The 20,164-nt window shown below is 44.4% G+C and overlaps 1 protein-coding gene across 2 annotated transcripts in view; it reads right to left on the bottom strand.

Annotated features, from left to right (window-relative positions):
* RCOR1 (REST corepressor 1) overlaps positions 1-20,164 on the bottom strand; it is an 81,995-nt gene that overhangs the window by 37,463 nt on the left and 24,368 nt on the right. For both annotated transcript variants that reach the window (XM_030275022.4, XM_030275024.4), the window contains one exon: positions 3,410-3,493. In XM_030275022.4, the coding sequence (XP_030130882.1) occupies positions 3,410-3,493 (84 nt within the window). The remainder of the gene's footprint in view (positions 1-3,409; positions 3,494-20,164) is intronic.

Here is a 20,164-nt window from a genome sequence, read left to right as displayed (position 1 = left end):
ACACACTGCTCTTTCTGGGATTCATTTCAGCAGCTTACAGGAGACCCTCCCACAGTCTTCAACAGTTTAGCCTGCCCTCTGTCAAACCCATCAAGTGCACTGCTCTGAGCACTGTCACAGACCGGCTCAGTGGTTTTTAGCACAGATTCCTCTTTAACAAAAGTGGGTTGCCTAATTTCCACTCATTGCACAGAACTCTCCTGCTAGCTGGGACTCACCAATGTACAGCCCAAGGGGCTACACCAACCTCCCGGAGACCACAGGAGGACTCCTTCCACTTGCAATTTCACATTGCAAGGATAATACATCACAAAAATCCATAGTTTATAAAGGTATCAAGAAACACAAGAATCCATCACTTCCCTGGATAACTTCCAGTAGTCAATCTCCAAAAAAAACCTCCACACACTTGGACATTTCATTTCAGTCTGTGTGGGCTTATTTTGCAGCCATCTTTTTGTATTATGTGTGTCTCTTATTATGTCAAAATTTCTCTTTGAGAGAATAATTGACAATAGTCCTCTTTCAGTCTCTTTTCAGTAAGCTAAATAGATGGAGTTTGCTTCAGCTTCTGTTTCCAAATTGCTCCAGCAGCTCCTATCTCCACCCTTTTCTCAGTTTTCAAACACTAAAGCCAAGGGTCATTCCCCTGAATGCTGCTGGGTGGAGAGGCAGCAAACTGTTCCAGTGACTACCTCACTCATTACACCCACATCATCTTCTGGGTCAAGCAGGACACTGGGAAGCTTTGCTGAATCACCTGCCCACTGTTTCCCCAAGACTGCTCTCTAAGCCTTTTCTTTCCAAATACCAGGCTTGAGGTAGAAAGCCAGAGATTTCAGTGCTGAGATTCATAACCCTGCAGTTGGGTCATTAAGAGCCCATTGCATTGGCAGCAGTCCAAGTAAGCAAAAGACCCAAAGCACTCTACAAGACTGTCAATACCATTAATTTTATTTACCATCCTGTCAGTCTACAGCCTCATCCACAATTCCATATCAATTCCCACATCATTGATGGAAATGCTGATCATCATCAGTTCTCTCACACATCCCTTTGAACGTCATTTAATTCGGATACACTGTCAACAATGCCAAGACTTGTCAGTGAACTTGAGAGACACTGGAGAGACCTCCTGTCTCCTGATGTTCTTTCATCATAAACCATAAACCATATTAGAGAACTCTGCTTGTGATACATTTAGTAAGTGCTCTACAGCCATTGCAGAGTACTGGTGTTTAGGAGGAAGTTCCCATCCTTTGCAAGGAAGGGGGATGGAATCAGGTTCTCATGCAATCAGCGTCTAACAGCTCTCTTGAATACATTAGAGCAATAAATTTATTTCTAACAATCAATCAATTTTTAGTTTCAAAAAAAAACAAAACCGCCTACCTTCAGCAGCATTTGTTTTTCACAGTTCATTTTTAAGAAATGCCATATAGAGACAGGAATACCTGATTCCTTTCAAAAGGATAAGCTCAAATTGACACAAAAAGCTATGACCAACCAGCCCTCACCCTGCTCTCTCATTCCCTGCACAGCTCCCCCAAGGTCCTCTCAGCTATCTTTGACAATGCTCCTTTGGATTTTTACTACTACCTAACAGTAAAAAAAAGATGCCTAATTTCTTAACTCCATCCCTCTGTATCAAAGAGTCACCTGGGAGGTATCTTTTGTGCCATGTATGGTGCAGTAACCTCATACTTTACTTCCCCAAACTTGAAATGAATTTTACTATTTTTTTGCTGCACCTCTTTTGGAAGGTGAACTCACTAGGGAGTCTTATACCCTTACTAAAATATTCAATATCTTGAGAAATTCATTCTAGCCCTCCTCTTACATTCATGTTGTTTTCCCCAACTCTTTTACTGTACTAACAGACAACTGCCACCTAGTTTTTATTTATCAATGTCAAACTACTTCTTAAATTACTTCTTATGTTCATTACATCTTCTTAGCAGATATTATATCCTCTCTATGCTCTATGAGTATACTTCTGTGCCAATTACCACAGAATACTCAGTTAAGGATTATTTTATTCAGTTCCATATATCTTCCCTCATTTTCCTCTTCCATTCTGTCTTCCCTCTTGAAGATACCAGTTTCCTATCAGGCAGGAGTTAAAGGTTCCAAAGCTGAGCCGAGATTCAAAAGACATTCAGACTTGGGAGGCTGCTGCAGGAATCCTGTGTCACAGAAAACCCATGAACACTCATTCCTCTTGGTGATGACAACTATTTCTTGCTCTTATACCTTTTAAGCGGTTTCTAGCTGTAAATAACTGTCAAATACATTCCTCTCCTCATCAGTCTTATTTATTTCAGCACCCAATAGCCAGCAGGGAACAGACAAGGAGAGAAGGCAAACATGATCCTTGCAAAGCCCTTTTCATCTGCAGTCCAGTACTATCATCGGTCTGTAACTTAAGGGGTAACTTGCTCAGTGGAACAAAAGCCCCAGGGCAGAGCACAGGCCCTTCATGACAGAACCAGCTGGTGCACAGTCTCTGCTGCCTTGATTTGCAAATGCCACTACATCTTCACATGTGCCTTATCATGCACCCCAGGCCTTGGGTCTACAGGAAAATCAGGTATTCACTTAACAGTGCCACCACAAAAACTGCAGAGGAACAGGGATGCATGATTCTCATTCTTGGCCCCCGAAGTCAGAAAGGATAAAATAAATTAAAAAACCAAAGTATAAGCACAAAGTCAAAATAAGCTCTTTTCAGCTCCCTTCCCCAAAAGCGCTTAGGTTTAGTTACTGCATTCAAACAGCAGCCCTTTAATCAAGGAGTCCTACTTATTCATGAGGAGAACTGTAGCTAGACAAGCCTTTCAAACACTAGTTCTGCCATCTGGCAGCAGCACTGAGACTTGTTCCCAGACACACACAGAGCGCTGTTAATTGCCCTCACGTGGACTTGCAAGGCACTGCAATTGTTCTGGAATTTAAAACCTCCATGGGCTCCAGATGTGGATTTGTCTTTGTGGAGGAAAAGGTACTACTAATTACCAAATACTTCCCGGACCCCCCACCCCCAAGCGCTTTTCATTTTGCTCTCCCCTCTTATTTTTGTCTTCTACACCACCAACAGCAAAAAAAAAAAAAAAAAAAAGCCGACTGTGTAGGTCTGCAGATGAGTAGCTTAAAGAATTCATACCACGGAATAATGTTTGTCACATTTCTCTTGCTTTCCCTGTCCCCGTGGATTTGACACTGAGCAGCTGCCCAGTGGAGAACAAAGATCGTCTGGGGATTGCTTCGTAGGCTTTTCTTCTTTCAAATTAATTTTAATTCACAATGGAAAGGTCACAGACATAACCTCTTTACCAAAACTGGCAACTTTGCATTCTTGAAGTGATACATGTAAGGAAAGAAGGGAATAAAAATAGTTGAAGGGACTTACATTTTGCTTCAGACAGATTCTGGTTAGGTGACCAGACCAGCATGCCGAGATTCTCTCTCTCCTGACTTCGCCTTGCAAGTTTGGCTTAAGAGAAAACAGATACAAACCAAGTTACAGAGAAAGTAATTTCAGATGCAAAATGGATACAAAAGCAACTTATCACACATCTGAAACTTTTAATCAAGATATAAAACCCATCCACAGAGTTAAAACCCCATCTTCCCATTCAGACCTGAGGCTTTTCCTTGTTTCTTCAATGCATCACCCTCTATGTAACATGACAGATACTGCACACTCTCATGCAGTACACTAAGCAGCATACGTTAGATCTAAATTAAAAGTTAATTAATGTTTCTCTTCCAGCACACTTGATTATTTTTCTTCCAGCCATCATTAAATGAAAAAGGGAGGAGCTAGGCTCAGGCAGCAGGCTCCAAGCCCTGGACATCAAGAGACTGCAGAGTGCAGACAGATTAACCCTTCAGGGTAGGCACATGCATAAAACCTCCCACACGACACTTCTGAGCATCCCCTGCACCGTCCCAGAGCCCGTCTGTGCCTCCATCCCCCATACAATCAGGAATGCCCACCCAGGTGACACTGCATCCCTCAGGTCACAATGAGGTCCCAGTCTCAACTGCTCCAGAGAAATCCAAATGCATTCACACCCACACTGAGACATGAACCCACACTCAGACAACAACTCTGGTTTTAACCAGCCTAACTCCTGGCTGGCAGGAGAGCTCTGGGAGTCTCAAGTGAAGATCCACAGCTGCAGGTAGTTTGAAAAAGCAACTTCAAACTAAGGTACGTTTCAAGAGCAAGCTCTTGTCAATTCTGACGATGTTCAGTCACAAGCAGTCAAAAGAGGAGGAGGAGGAAGAGGCAAGAAGAGAAAAAAGGAGCTCCCTCCTTTGAGTAAGCACACACACAGCCAGCCCAACCACCAGCCCTGGCAGAGAGAAACCTGCAAATCTTGTTATGAATAAGTACCTACAGCACTATTTCCACTACAAAATGCCACATAATGCTCAAGTTTTATGCAATATTTCAACACAATGCTATTTTCTTTGCACTGTGCAATTAGACATATAACCACCACTTCATGATGCATTAAAACAGGTCAGAAAACATCTAGTAACACCAAATTACACTACAGTACTATGAACACTCATGGTTTCACCACTGTTTTTAACCTGAAATCTGCTCAGCTAAGAACAGTCAGGGTTTAAATGACAAAAATATTTTAACATTAAATTTAAAATACAAACAGCACATATTAAAAATAACCACCTAGCAGCAACATATTTACACTGAACTAGAAGGTTTCTTTCATGACAGACAACATGATTATCTTTCACTTGGGTTTTTGGGAAGGTTTCACAATGTTTTAGGATGGTTAGCAACTCTACATACAAGGTATTTTGCACACTCTGCATGTTCATTAGCTTCTACACTAAGCAAAAAAAAAAAAAAAAAAAAAAAAAAGAGTGAGAAGAGACAACATCTGTTGGCAAGAGATGGGAGGTGAAGACCAGACACAGAACACAGAGAGTGAAATTAAAATTACAAGTCCTGAAACATTTGGCATTAAATTTTACCTTCTTCCTCATTTCAAGTCTAGGCTAGAATGCAAAGAAGGAGTCAACCCTCAGGCTCCCCTTTATCAAATTTTTCTCTTCACTTTCCTTATCCAGGATGGCTTGTTCTAGTAAAGTCTAACATGGAACAGAAGAGTAAAAAGTCTCTCTCTTCACTTTAACCTACACTGAAAAGCACATTCTTATTCCATAAAAATAGTCAAAGACAGCAATCATCAGTCAAGTCTCCATGAATTTAAACACTTCCATCCAAGTCCCAGCACACCCGCAGTACCCACTGCAATTCAGGAGCCTGATGCCAAAACACTGACAAGTGAGGTGAGGTGTAACAGCAGGCATTGTCAGGCATTGTCAGCCTGCCTTTAGCAGAGAACCCACCTAAATCAGGAAAAGGAAAGTTTTCTCCCAGTTTAGCAGTCTGAACCTCCTCTTCTCTGGGACACATCAGGTGCATACCCCAGCCCAGCTGCCCCTGTCAAGAGCAGTGCTCCAGTAGCTCAGCTCACCCACAGTAAGCTGGGTGAAGTTTCACCTGCTGTGGTTAAAACCCAAGTTAGGCTTTGGGGCATTGCAGAGGGAACCCCACAGCCCTTCCAGGCTGTGACATGAACCAGCCCTAGGAGGTGATGCCCAGTGCAGGGAGGTGCTGCAGGACCTCATGGCACCCAAAAGCAGGGTGGCAAAATGTGTTCCTTATGCTGCACCGCAGCTCTACAGCAGGTACTCTACAGCCTTCAAGGGTTAGGAGCTACCTCCTTCCAGCCATGCACTCCCTCGCTGGGCATCACACACAGACGTGCCTGAAGATGCTGGGCTTCATGCCACCCTCAGGACCCGCTTCTGCTCAATTCCCACAGCCCGGTGTCTTCCTCTCTCCAGCTCCGCTGTAGCACCAACCAGCCAAGTTACACTGGGCTGAATAGTGTGAATGGGTGTGAAGCAGCATCTCCAGTGTTCCTGCAACTTAACCCCTGTTCCACCTCTCCACCCTCAGGCTTCATTCCTTGCCAGCTGTAGAGGCCAGTCCAAGGCACACAGTAGGGTTATGCTGAAACTCATGCTTTTCTGCTGAAACTCATGCTTTTCTGCAAAGGGCAGAAGCACCTAAAGGCCAAACACAAAGAAAGATGGGAGTGGGGGAAGCTCCTCAAACATCCATAAAGGCTGATTCTCCCTCCATACATTCCAAGATGCTTGCCATGTCCTTCACCTTCTGGCACCACATCCTCCCCAGCACCCCCTCTTGAGCCCACAGCCCCACATTTACTGTGCCTCATATGTAAGGCAGACATGACAGGCATTCTTCCAGTACACTGCTGACCCCACCATAAATATACTCAGCAGAAGTACTGGTGAGTACAGCAGAAGTACTGCATGATGTACCAACGAAAAGCTCAAGAGCTTGCTCAGAATTTGGAAGCACATTGAAATGAAATGGCTGCTTTAGAGAACAGCCATGAGAGCAGAAGAGGGGCCTCAGAGCAGAGAGGCTGTTACATCCCTTTATAGCAGCATTCCAAGCACAGCTGCAATGCTCACCAACGCTGTCCCATGCTTCTGAACAAGGACTACCACGATGAATTCTGACCCTGCACTTCAGTGATAAAGCTGTAAAGATAATTCAATTTAATCTGTTGCATATTTAATGTAAAAATAGCCACATAAGAAGGGTAAGGGTTACTTTTTTTAGGAGAACAGATCAATTTAGGATCAATGAGGTTTGCTTGTTTAAGCAACTGCAGTTAAACCAGTGCAACCTGTGTTTAGAGAAGCTGTGTAATGGCAGACAAGAAGATCTGACATTTCAGGTAATCCTGCACTTTCATGTCTCTACCCACCAGATATTTGTAAAGTCTCTGCCACAGCCATTAGTTCTGTGTCACAGTTGTTGTGGGAGCAAGCACTCTGTAACACTGTTAGTTTTCCCATTTGTCCCAAGTCTGTCAGGAATCATGGTTGCTTCCTCCAAGAGGAAAACCTCCTGCTACAAGCAGCATCCGCTAAATTTTGTTCCACTATCAGAATTCACAGGGAATGCAAACTTCCAATGCCTTTACCCAGGCAGAGAAGTGCAGCCCCAGCCAGGCACAGTATCATGTTGCTTTTTCCACAGCAGTTACCATATCTCTCTCTTTTCTTGCCACTAGAATATAACCCTACTCCACAGACTATACACTAAAACTCAGGAGAGAACCAATTCAGCTTAAAATTCACTTTGAGAAGAAAATATTCTTTTTATAGTTTGTCCCATTTTACAGATGTGGTTCACTGCACAAGCCCAAAAAGTTCTACTGTGCAAGGGAGGAGATGGAGCAAAGCAGAAGACATATATATCAATATTATTCTAAAATAATATTGATATATATTGAATATCAATATATATTGATATTCTAAAATGTTATGGGAGCTTTGGGGTTTTTTTCCCCCCCTGGAGCTGTGAGGACACATCTCAAAACCAGTGTGCAGAACTACCCTGATTTGCACAGGAGAGAAACAACATGGCCCCTTAATTTCCCATCAATTCTACCCAAAGGCTGAGGCTCTCCATCCCTGGGGGCTCCCTCAGCTGATGCACAGACCTGGCACATGCAAGAGCAGCACACTAAGATTTGAAACCCTGATCCACAGCAGCTAAGGCTCTCCTCACCTCTCCCCAGGAGCTGTCAAGCCAGGATATCTGATAGGGAAAGGGAAACAGGGGTGTCTCCAAACAGGAACTACCAAAGGTCACTGTACCAGTGTACGTACATCAAGTCCCCCCTACAGGTCAGTAAATAGCTTCCCAATTTCAAGTTAGCCATAGAGTAACTGGCATCAGAAGGAAATTTATCAGAAGGTTCAAGAGCACCACTGCAAAAAGAACATTGTGTCCCCTTCCACCACCTACCTGACAAACCAAAGCAGGGGATCCACCTGAGCTTTAACAAAAAATAAAAGTAATACAACAAAAAAGCTGTTAGCTTTAACTCAATACCAGTTCCTGGTTTTCTACCACATCTATTTAGAGACAAGGAAGAAGAGTAAGGAAGCAGGGACAGTCAGGACACCTCCCTTACCCACAGCACCAGTTTACACCATCTTAAGGACCAGGAGTGGAATGGACACCATACACAAGGAGTGTGCAGGAAGGCAAAACACTGCCTGCAAGCAGCAGCCCAGCACTGCACAGCTCCAGTCTGACACATCACATTTTATTTTTCTTCTCCAAGTCAGAGAAGAAACATGCCAGAATAAACTCAGTAGGAGCAGAGGCCTCTCAAAGAACCACCAATCACTCTGTCATCTGCTATTTTGCTTCTGTGCAAGGCAGCAGTGCCAGCTCCCACTTGAGTTCCTGACTTGAGAGACCTGCTCCGTCTCACAGCTCTCCCCAAGGATGCTGCATGATCCAGCCACAGCTGTGATCCATTCAGGAGCTTTAAGTTTCCTCTTGACACCTGTACTGACCCCTTGGAGAAACAACACTCACATCATGCAGATGACAAGACACATTTTGCTTCTAGTTGCATCCTGCCCAAGTCAAAGTGAGGCTTGGGCAGGATGCCTCCAGCATTTTCCCTTCTCCATAACCCTCACGGTAGTCTCTGATGTTTTTGCTGTTGCTGTTTGCACAAGGCATTTCAGAGCTATTGAAACCCTCTGGATTTCAAAGCAAAGCACAGTAACACATGACTAAGTGAGAGCACTGCAACACAACCCTGAAGAGTGGGACCCTGCTCTAGTCAGCTGCTTCTGTTATTTAGAATAAGGTAACTCAGAAGAGTAGGTCCATAGTTAGGTGCTGGATACAAATACATACTTCTGTACCTTCTCTGGGCAGCAAACATGAGCATTAAACCAAAGTTTAAAAGCACTTGCCATAAAACTACAGGGAATTCTTCAGGGACTGAACTTTTGCAAAACAACAGGTAAGAATATATTTCCAGATCTTAACACTGTCTTCCATTAAGGTTATACAACAACTGAAATACCCAAGGTAAAGGATGGCAAGATTCCCACCTAGAAAAGCTACTGCTTTACTAACAGCACTTACTGATCCCCCCCATATGGTACTAACTCATTTTTATATCACACATTGCAGATTTTAAAAGAAAGTGTAAGAAATACCTCTTCCTTTTAATATGAAAACCTAAGCATTATATATAAAACATGCATTGTATAATATCCAAAGGTGGATAGATGTTTTTATTGTTTAGAAGAGCTGGAGTTACCATACAGTAACTTAGCTGCTGAATGCTTCTTAAAGCAGTTTTGGATGAAGTCTAATGTATTTACTTCTAGCAAAGTTGAGTTTAAACAAGTACTTCCATTCCCAACTCTGCATTTTCTTTATCAATGCAGAACTTAAATTTATTGCATAGTGTAAAATTCCCTATTTACAATACCCATGATGCCTGTTAAACAAAATAAGACAAGGGAGGCACAGGCTCCCATAGTACAAAAAAATTCTCTCTTAGGAGTTCACTGGTATTACTCAGGCTCACAGTGTAATTGTAAATGCACAGCTGTGGTACAAGAGCACACCACCTATGTGACACAAGAGAATTCAAACAAAATTGAGTCAGAAGGAAAGCTTTTTCCACCTTCCTTCCCCACTACTGGCACTGGTGTCCCAAGCAGCAACTCAAAGACATTTGAAGAACTTTGCTGCTCATCTCCACTTCCTTCTGCATGTGACTTCTCCCTGAGTCAGCAGATAATGCTTGTGATCCCCTTTCATTCGTGTTTCCCAAGGACTGCCTAGTCATAGCAGCTGGTACTTCATAGAAATACCATCACTGAACAGACTATAGAAGCATTAAATGAAACAGAACTGGAATCCTGCAAACTGAGAAACATTTTTTAATTAAAAAGCTATAAATGAAGCAGCAGTTAGCTCTTCCTATACATGACTACACCCGGCTGGCACTATAATCTATATGCAAATAAAGTTCTGAGGGCATTTTTGTACCTGCCTAGGGAAACAAAAGCAACTCTTTGGGTTTCTATACAGAGCAGCAGCACTGGAAACATGGGGTGAAAAGCATTATTGCCTCAAAATGACTGTAGGTGCTGTGCTACCAAACCCCACAGTATCACATTACAACTGTGAGCAAAATATTGCTTTAAAAATCAACCAGTTAAAGATTAATCACCCAGCAATGATTACAAAGGTCACTTTGCAGTGATAAAAATTATTACCATTAGAAGAACTGAAAGAGAAAATGAGAAAAAGCATAGATAGCAATAGTTGCCTTTTCTCTAAGTAATCATGTTCAACCCATCCTAGTTTAAACTCTGCATCTTTGTATTTTCATTTTTAAACCTTTTAAGAACACATTTGATCCAAGATGCCTTTCCAGTTTAAGAGCCAGCAGTAATGCAAAAGCTGTGGCCTACATTCTGCCCACAGCCCAGGCCAGACTAAACAATAAAGCCAGAACAGATGTTGAGGCCTTGCCTTGTATATTTTCTGGAATAATAGGAGTCCACTCATTCTCTCCTGCAAGCAGGTGGCACCAATGTGCAGCCATAGATGAAGTCTGAATAACTATACAAGCAAACAGCCTTTCAATATGCACTTTAAGTGTGTAAAATTTTCTACTCCCATACAATTCCAACCTGAGCTCTTCAGTGAGCTCTGCACATATAAAGCCCTGCAATCCATACACGAGCAGGAAGCACATTACCCCACCAGGAACATGAATATATGTACCCCTGGCACTACTCAGCATTGAGCAGCACACCTCTGCTAATCACAACGGGCTTTTGTCTAGACATGGCTGGGGTTTTGTACTGAAATGTGAAAGGGTCAGGGTTTTTTTAAAGAGAAAGTATAAAATTAAGAGGACAGAAAATGCACATTTGATCACGATTTCATCAGAGATATCTCTTGTAAGCCTTTTAAAAATGCCATCCACTTTCTTTTCTTTCAAGGAGGACAGCTGCTAACTACACCACAGCAATCCTGAATGCACAGCCAGAAAGCAGCAACCAGAACAAAGCCAAAGCCTGCAGCACACGTGTCACACTGAGCCAGTGAGGCTCACCTGCCCTCCCAAGCATGCTTCTCCCTGCTCCACAGCTTCTACTCTCCCTGAACACTGACCCAACAAGACAACACTTCTTTCCTTCCTTCCTTTTTCCCCTTCCACACTATTCCACTTCCAGTTGCATTCAGGTGACTAGAAAGTTACACAGGAATGCCTACATGCACACAAGTTAATACTCACATATAGAAGTTAATACGTAGAAAAAGAACAACAATAACACAGCAGTTTCCTGAAGTGCTGGGTCTTGTGCTGCTGACAAACATCTAGATACTGCTAAATCTATTTGAAGCCAAAGAACCTACTGATGAGGAAACAAAGATAAGGCGAATAAATTCTCTCTTTCCATCACAAATCTTGATTCTGCTGCCTCCCCTGATCTTTGATAATCAGCCACTCCTACATGCACAGCTCCACATTCATAAAGCCTCCCATTTCTTTACCAAGCTAGCCCTCAGCTCTTCCCACCCACTGAACGTGGTCCTCTGTTGTGTTCCCTTAAGAACAAGAGCAGCTGCTTGGGCCCAGTCCTGCCCATTATTCACAGAGAGCACTTAGGAATAACAAGACCAGGACCAACAGAGAGACTTCCTGAGCCTGGTACTGTATCTGCATCACTGGATTTAATGGCCCTTCATGGAAGGAGGGAGTTAAAATAGAAAAAAAAAAAATCCATCAAATAGACTAATCCTTTTTGAACCCATTTGTAATTTTGGCATCTACAACATCCTGTGGCAGAGTGCTTCAATTTAATTATATGTTTGTTGTCTGAAGGAGAACAAAGAAAGCCCATGCACACACTCCCTTCTCTACTCTGAAGCTGCTACCCAGTCATTTCATTTGGTGGTCCCATTTCCTGCCTTACAGAATAACTGCACCCTGTTCACCTTGTTTGTGCCTCTTGTAGTTTTACAGATCTTCTACTACACAACTCTCAGTCATCTACTTTCCAAACAAGACGGGCCAGGCTTTTCTGCTTCTCCCTCATATGGAGATTGGAAACAAGAATAATTCCTGTACTTCGGTGATCTTACAGCTCTAAGCAGCATGTACACATGGGGGAGGGATGGGAATGGGACACAACCAGAACTGTACGCAGTGTTCAAAGAGAGGGTACAACAGAGGATTTATAAAACATGCCATAATGAGGTGTTATTTTGTTCTCAGATGCTTTCACAACAGCTTTTAACAATACACTTGCCTTTCCATTATTACCATTGAGTTGATTAAAAAACCACTGTCTACCAAGATCTTTATCTGGAAAGGCAATACCAAATTTAAAGAGCACTGCTGTACAAACAGTTATGGGCAGTTTAGAGACCACCAATGTACCCATACAATTAAGGGTTGTTTCACCCTACCCTCCCCCTCAATATCAGTTAGCACATAACAAGTGCCACCTGTCACAAGACTGAACACGTTGCCCATTCCCTCCATTCAGCAGATACCCACACTCTCTCCCTCCCTGCTGCCCCCTCCTCCCATTCACACACTGTTTTCTGACAAAAGGACAATCCAGCTATTAGTGGTAAAAATAAGGCAAGAAACAGAAATAACAACATACATAATTTGACATCGGGAATACACAATGTTGCTTTATTTGGAGAGTGACAAGTGCAGAGCAACTCCTCTCCAACCCCCAGGTACAGGACACCCTTGGCTTCCCAAGGCTTCTTTCCCCAGGAGAAGTGGCATAAGGAGCAAGAAGCCAACAAAGGTTTCTCAGACCTTGCATCTCCCCCTCTTCCTTTCCTGTTAAACACCAATGCTGCCTAGACCACCCATTCAAGTAGTCCCCATTCCTCAGCTCAGGCCACCCCTTTCCATTCCCTGGCAACCCAAACAGGTAGCTTTTTACTCATCTTTCCCACACATCAAGAACCAGCTGGCCTGTTTCTATTGCCCAATGCAAGAAGAAACTAAAAAAGTCTCAAGTGTTCACTAAGCTTAAATTACTTTTTGGTATTTTTAGCAATACCTCTTCCCTTCCCACCCATCAAAAGTTCATGACAGCCTTCTTTTCAGATAGCTTAAACTGATTAGTGGAAGTAACAACTGGCTAGAAAGCACCAGTGACATAAAATAGATTCTTGGTGAACAGAGTGACTGGGCTGTTTGGGGTTTTTTTCCCCACTTCAAAACACCATGCCAAGATGACAATCAGGAACAGATCTGACTAATTAGAACCCAGTCTCCAAAGAGTATGGGATGTGGGCACCTCTCATCCTCACCCCACACCTCAGGAGATCAGAATAAATTTTAAAAACTAATGACCAGCTATTCTCAATGACTTACAAAATAAGGCTGCTAGGCACACGTGTTACTGCTTGGCAAGACAGCACTGTGAAGGACAAGCAGACAGGACATACTCATGTCTGCACTCAGACAAGAGTCTGCCCAAAAGGACAATAGAGAAATTCCATGTTACTCTGGCCTTGCAGTGCCAAATAATTTTACATGGTAAAATGAATCAATCAAGCACAGTCAGCTCTCAGAGACTTTGAGGGTTTGTCACAGTATTATTCTTTAAAACCTGGGTCAAACACCAACACTTTTCAAGGCCACAAGCAGGAAAACCCATCACACAACAGCAGCAAACACAACTTCCAAACTCAGCTGAGTACTTTGAATAGGCAGGATATCCACCAAGGAAGGCATCACCATGGCACCTCCCTGATGGAGGTAGTGGCCTCCAAGAGCATCAGAATCAGGCCCTGCCAGCATGACCAGGAGAGGCCTCACCTCTGTGCTCAAGTCACCTAAACGATCCCATTTCTACCCAAAGCTGATTTTATAGAGGTGGCCTGGCTGGCAGAGCTGTGGAGATAGCAGCCTCTGAAAAGGGGACACAGCCTCCTCTCCCAAAACAGCCACCTCCAGAAGCAGATAGATACCTGTCCTCAGGCCAGCACCAGCATACAAGAAGCTTATACATCAAATCCCACCCAGCACTGAGTCATGCACGATGTGGTGTGCAACTGCAATCAACAGGCTGTGAGCATGCCCAGTTTAACCCACACAAATCCGACTTCTAAACGTCTGTGACGGTTGCATATCCTCCTCTCACCCCCGTCCATGACACTCTTCCAGGTCCTTATCCTCACAGCACCCCTACCAGCAGATGAGAGCTTTTATCAACACACACACACGCAAAGCACTCACTGCCAGGCTCGCAGAGGCTGAGTGAGGTTTCCCCAACCCCATATAAGAGCCCTAACTATGGACCATCCTTCCTCATCCCCCCACTCTCAGAAACACTGAAATCAAATAGGGACCCACAAATAACACATTTGTGATATTTCAAACCAGATCTTAAAAACTCAGTCTGCTTCCAGCTCTCCTTGGAGATGACTGGTGCATTCATTAGCCCACAAGCTCCCCAAAGTACAGACAGTCCCTCTCCTTTTGTCTGCATGGGGCCCACCTCCACAGGGTGCTGTAAGGATAATATTCATACCCAAAAACACGAAGTCAGATTTAACATGCCCTTGAAATGCAGGCGGCTCCCGGATCACAATTTTCCAACAGATTTCACAAGTTAGTTTGTTTTTCCCCCATTTCTGCCAAACTCAGAGGCACAGTACTGACTATATTTAAAACGTAGCTAACAATCATGGCATTCTGGTTTTAACATTCAACTTTTACTAAAAGACTATCCAAAACAACTTATCTGGTTTCTCTCCTTCTTCCGCCTTCAAAGAATCTCAGAACTAGTTTGTCCTGCATCTACATTAATAATCAGAGCAAGAACACTGTATGATGACAGGAGAGGCTAAGCAATTCATCACTGCTGCAAACCAAGCACTGCTTTGCACTCACTCTGCAGATTCCCACTTCACACTGAAGCTAGCTGATCCTAAAAGGCGCCAAGTGACAGTGAACCAAGCCCTGGAGACACAGGCTCTGGGCATTGAGCAGCAGCAAGCACACCTGCAGCCCAGAGGAACAGAACAGGGGCAGAGCTCTGCAAAGACGCTGGATTTTCCTGAGCTGCCTCTGCTTTAGGATTACAAACGCTCCTTCTGCAGTGCCAGCATTTGCATACCACAGCATATTTACAAAGAAATCAATCGGGACACAAGCCCGGAGGTGAACACGGAGAAGAGGCCCACAGCACTCAGAGCAGCCTGCAGAAAAGCTCGCGGCTTTCTGCTCCGACGCTCCAGGGAAAAGCAAACCGGCAGGATCCCCTTCCCCACCCTGTCTAACAAAGAGCACAGAAGTTTGCAGGCGCAGGGCCCTACAGGCTCTCAAACGCAACCACCACGTGGTGAGCATCGGGAGCAGATCGCACACAAAGAGCCGGGAAGCGGCAGGAGACGGGGAGAGGGCTGGGAAAGCCTCGGCAGCCGGGAGACGGGGGAAGGGGAGAGGCCGCCCTTCTCCCCAGCATCGCCAGCAGGAAGCAAGCACAAAGGGGACAGTGAGGCCAGGCAGATAAGGAGGAGCCCGCGGAATGCCAGGCTGGCAGTGCAGATAAACTGAGGAGCCAGGACGCTGCTGGAAGGACTGAGTGTGGTTTGGGGGAGAGCTGAGGGAGGAACCGGCTTGGCACTGGCCCGGGCGGGGAAGGAGGCAGAGGAAGGTTTGCACAGCGCTTACCTGCGCCAGAGCATGTCGCTCGCACGCTGCAGCACAGCGCACACACTGCTACAAAATTAACTTAATTTTACTGTGTTCGGGGCCATTAGTCTCTCCAATCCGAGGAGTGAGATCCTGTTCAGCACATACTGAGGCTGAAAATTCTTTATTGAGGCTGAAAATTCTTGTTTTCTCCAATTTGGGGGGCAGGGGAATATCTTTCAGGCATAATTTATGTTCAGGCCAAAATAATCCCTCTCTCCTTTTCTTTCAAAAACCGTCATTATTGTGAAAGCAACCATATAATCCCTGCACATGTTAAGAGCCCAGAGGTCTTGTTTCTCCTTTCCACAAATTAGAGAATGGAAAAAGCAACAGCAGCAAAAAACTAGTGGCCATCCCCTGGCATCTGTTTGACAGGAATACAGATGCGCCTCCCTGCACATCAGTTATGCTGCCTCACACTGCTCTCAACAAACTCAGCGTGGCTTCCCAGTTCATTTGCTTCACCCAAAGACTACTGGATAACTCCACAAAAGCAACCAGTGACTCTCCATACTGCACCATATTGAGCTCCAGACAACTAAAGAGGCATTAAGCAACTGTCCCTGTCCTCCTACCTTCAGTGCTACCACCCTGGCCACTCTGGAACAGACTCCATATTAACACCTTCTGAGCATCAGTGACCCAAAGCAGCTCCTCGTTCTGCCACCAGTTTGTTTCAAATCCCAACCCCAGCTCACCCCAGCTTGTACAGAAGTGCTTAATGGGGCTTGTACACATGAATGCAGAAGTTAAAAAAAGAGCACAGCAACAAGAACAAGGCAGCAAGGGAAACAAAACACGGAGGGACATAAAGAGGACAGAGAGCCTCAGGGGAGGGCCAGTATTTAGAGTTACTAGAGACTGAGAAGCTAAACCATGCTAACTAAGGGTTGCTGGGTCTTCAAAAAGGGAAAAAAGTCTGCAGAGCATCTTTGAGAACACAACAGCTGCACAGGTGCATATGGAGGCTGGAGCACAGAAAAGCTGAGACACGCTGGCACCAGAGAAGAAAGGAGACTGTCAAAACTACAAGACAGGCCAATGAATACATATAATTTACCTGTAGTGAGGGGCTCTGCCAAGCCTTTTGAGACACTTCTCTATTCCTCAGCTAAAGAGCTGTGTCCTCTTCACTTCTGTCCTGGCCTGCATTTTCTCTGTAACTTTCCCAGCACTATCTATTGGTTTTACTGAAAGATGACCATTTTCTCTGATATCTGGATTTTCACAGGCTGCTATTTCAATAAAATACTTTAAAGAATAGTCTACAAGAACAGGTACCATGAAACAGGTTGTAGCAACCTCTATTCTTAGTTCAACTGAGCTCTCATCTGTGACCAGGAGCTGCAGGTACTGCTGTAACCCTGTGCATTTGAAAGTCTTTAGTCTTGTGCTCTGTGCCACCACTCAAATACAAATTGTTACAAGTCCAGTCATATCTATGTTGAAAGGCAAGAACAAGTGTCAAAATAATTCAGGGTACATTGGTTCCACATACTTCTACTCTTCCTTCTACCTCAGAAAATCCTTCAATCGCACCTCCCCCCTTGCACACACACAACCCCTCGGCAAGAGCTTTGCACACATTAAACCAAATACTTGTTAGCATGGCCAGGGACCCTGCTGAGAGCCTCAGCTCCCTTAAGACTCCAATTGGTCTGACTTTCTAATAACAAAGCCATTTGTAGTCAGATAATCATGATGCTGGCAGTGAATCTTGGTATAATTACTAATACCTAGCCTGAATATACAACAGCAAAGGAGGAAGAACCCACAGCCTGTAATACCAAGCTTCTTAATACTTAAAAATACTCAGGAGTAAACCAGCTTCACCAAACAAAACAACTAAAGCTCTTTTCCTATGCCAGATTTCTGCAGCATGTATTTATTGAGCAGAACAAGAACATCTCACTCTACTTGTTCCTAAGATCCCACCCAAGTGATGTCCACAGAAGGCACTGCCTGGCTGTACTGGGCCCAAATGCAAGACCCCAAACACGCCCTTCTTAACATTTTCTACACCTCCTCTGCTGCACGAAGGCATCCAGCTGCAACACCTCCCACACCTCCACAAACAGCTCTCCACTATCCTGCAGCACCTGTGGGAGCTTCCTGCAGGACAAGATACAACAGGTGCTGCTGTGCAAGACAGAAGCAGCAGGGAAATGAAATTCTTTGAAGCCCAAGACATATACCATCTTCACCATCATTCAGCAGGAATATGGTCTAAGTCTTCTCAGCAACTGAATGCTACAACTTTGCACCCAGATATTTTTTCTGGTATATTAGAAATGTATTACATAAGACTCAAACACCATATATATGGTGTTTGTATATAGACACATAGTTTCTATAACTCAAACACAAGCATTTCTGCTCCAGCAAAGCCTGAATACCAGTAATGCTTGCAAGATCATTGGCACAAGGCAGGGAGACAGGAAAACCCCTGACAATCCCCAAGAAATCCAGGATATTCTTTTCCTCCAGGTCATGATATCACAGGTACCAGCACAGGTATCCAGGCTGGTAAGGTACATGCTCGATCAACTCACATGGCCTCCAGAAAAACAGTCCCAACAACAACAGTCTTAGACCTGCAACCACCTTCGGCACAGTACCTCAGACTGCCAAACTGCTGACAGCTGGACCTTGCTTGTTTCCCTGCCCCCACAGCGAAAGACAGAAGAAAGCTGCTTACAACACTCCATAAAGAACCACTTTCTCATAGCGGTGTTCCAGGTCCACTGCCAGCTGTTCCAGACTTGCAGAACAGGACAATCCCATTGCATCTGATGCTGTCCTGAACCAGAGGCATCAACTTACTTACAGGACAGTTTAAATGTCTGTTGCTGCTGAGTTTGGTCTAAATCTGCAGAGTCCCCTCCAAAAGCTTCTGTTTCTCCTTCTTCCACCCACCTCACTCCCCCGCCCCTAGACACAACAGTTTGACTACATGTATGAACAGGTTCATCAAAAGACATGATCAGTCCAAGAACAGTTCAACAAGTCCCAGAACCCTGGCATGTCCCCTGACAACCTCAGCAGCTCCTTATGCAACTACCCAGTCAGTATGCAGAAGAGTCACATGAGACTAGCACAGATCCTGGGAGAGCAGGTTTTAAGTTATTCCTGCACAAGAAAGAGGAGTGATAATTAAGCAATGTCTAGTAAGATTACTGGACTGACAGTCCTTCCTCCCTTGACTAGAGCAGTACACCAAGAAAACTACACTCCCTTTTACACAGTTTGTTTAAATATCATTGCTATCTCCACTAGAGAACTCTGCAGCAATTTCTAGGAAAGATGACACCAGAGCACCAGTTTCCACATCCCTGGCTTACTGCCCTTGAACAGTTCTTTCTGTGCAGAGTCGGCAAGGTTGAAAACTTGTTTCCGTCTGACACTGACTCATGATGCACCTCCCCTCCCTTGCAGCCTAATCAAGGGCAGAGCCCTGCTGAAGTCCCAATGTCTGCAGGAACAGAGGAACTACACATTTTTTCACCAAGCCCCACTTTGCTCGGTTGATGCTACTGAAAAGTTAAAAGCTTTCACAACAAGCTTCCACTTTGCTTCTCAATCCCTAAAACTGAACGTCATGTGGCAGCAGGCTCAGCCAGTGCCCTGCAGCTCACGCTCTGCGCAGGGCAAGGGCACCGTGCCTTTGCTCTGCTGCTCACCCCCCTGCAAGGAAACATCTCCCCTGCAGGACAAAGGCACAGAAAATACACTAGGCATGGCATGTAGTAACAAAATGTAAACATTTGTCTCTCACAGCCATCTCCCAACAGAATACTGCGCACGTGTTGGGTGGTCGGTCATTGCACCCTTGTCAGGTTTATGACCTGTCGTGTCCAACTTTGCCCTGTGATGCTGGCACCTTCCTGAACAGAGGACTCAGTGCAATTGTATCAGCCAAGGACATGCTACCAATACCACTAGGAAAGCAGATTTTTTTGTGCTTTCAGAAGCAATTTCTCTGCAGTTCCTACAGAACCATCAATTTTGGCCACTAAAACCTTGCCACAAGGGGAAGAAATACCTTTTTTTTTTTTTTTTTTCAAATAGAAGCAGCAATTATCCTCCCTGGTTTTGCCATTTAGCTATCCTAACAATCTTCCAGGCTTCTTGGCTCTCCTGCATAAAACTCCCGAAACTATCACACATTCCTACCACTTCTGCTGTTGTTAAAAAACGTTGTGAGATTGCCTTGTTCCTCCTGTTTCTTTCGTTTGGGTGATTTCAGTATCATTCTCAGCACTGCCACTAAAAGTAGCACACGTGATCTGAAAGGGGAACTTCCCTAGCCACTGAAATTCTGGCAGAACAATGTACACATGTAGAGGATAGAAGGAATAGTTTGGGCATGTGCTGCCTCCTTACGTAATGACGGAAAGACAATCAGTCTTCTCCTCCTCATGTGTCATCCAGAGGTGTAATTATTTCTGAAAGTTTGGAAACATGGGGAGTGAAAACTATTTTTTTTTCCTACCTTTCCC

The sequence above is a fragment of the Taeniopygia guttata genome, chromosome 5 (assembly GCF_048771995.1).
Source record: "Taeniopygia guttata chromosome 5, bTaeGut7.mat, whole genome shotgun sequence".
In the NCBI taxonomy this organism is placed as follows: domain Eukaryota; kingdom Metazoa; phylum Chordata; class Aves; order Passeriformes; family Estrildidae; genus Taeniopygia; species Taeniopygia guttata.
The sequence above is the reverse complement of the archived record's forward strand: the minus strand, read 5'-3'. Positions and strand labels throughout refer to the sequence as shown.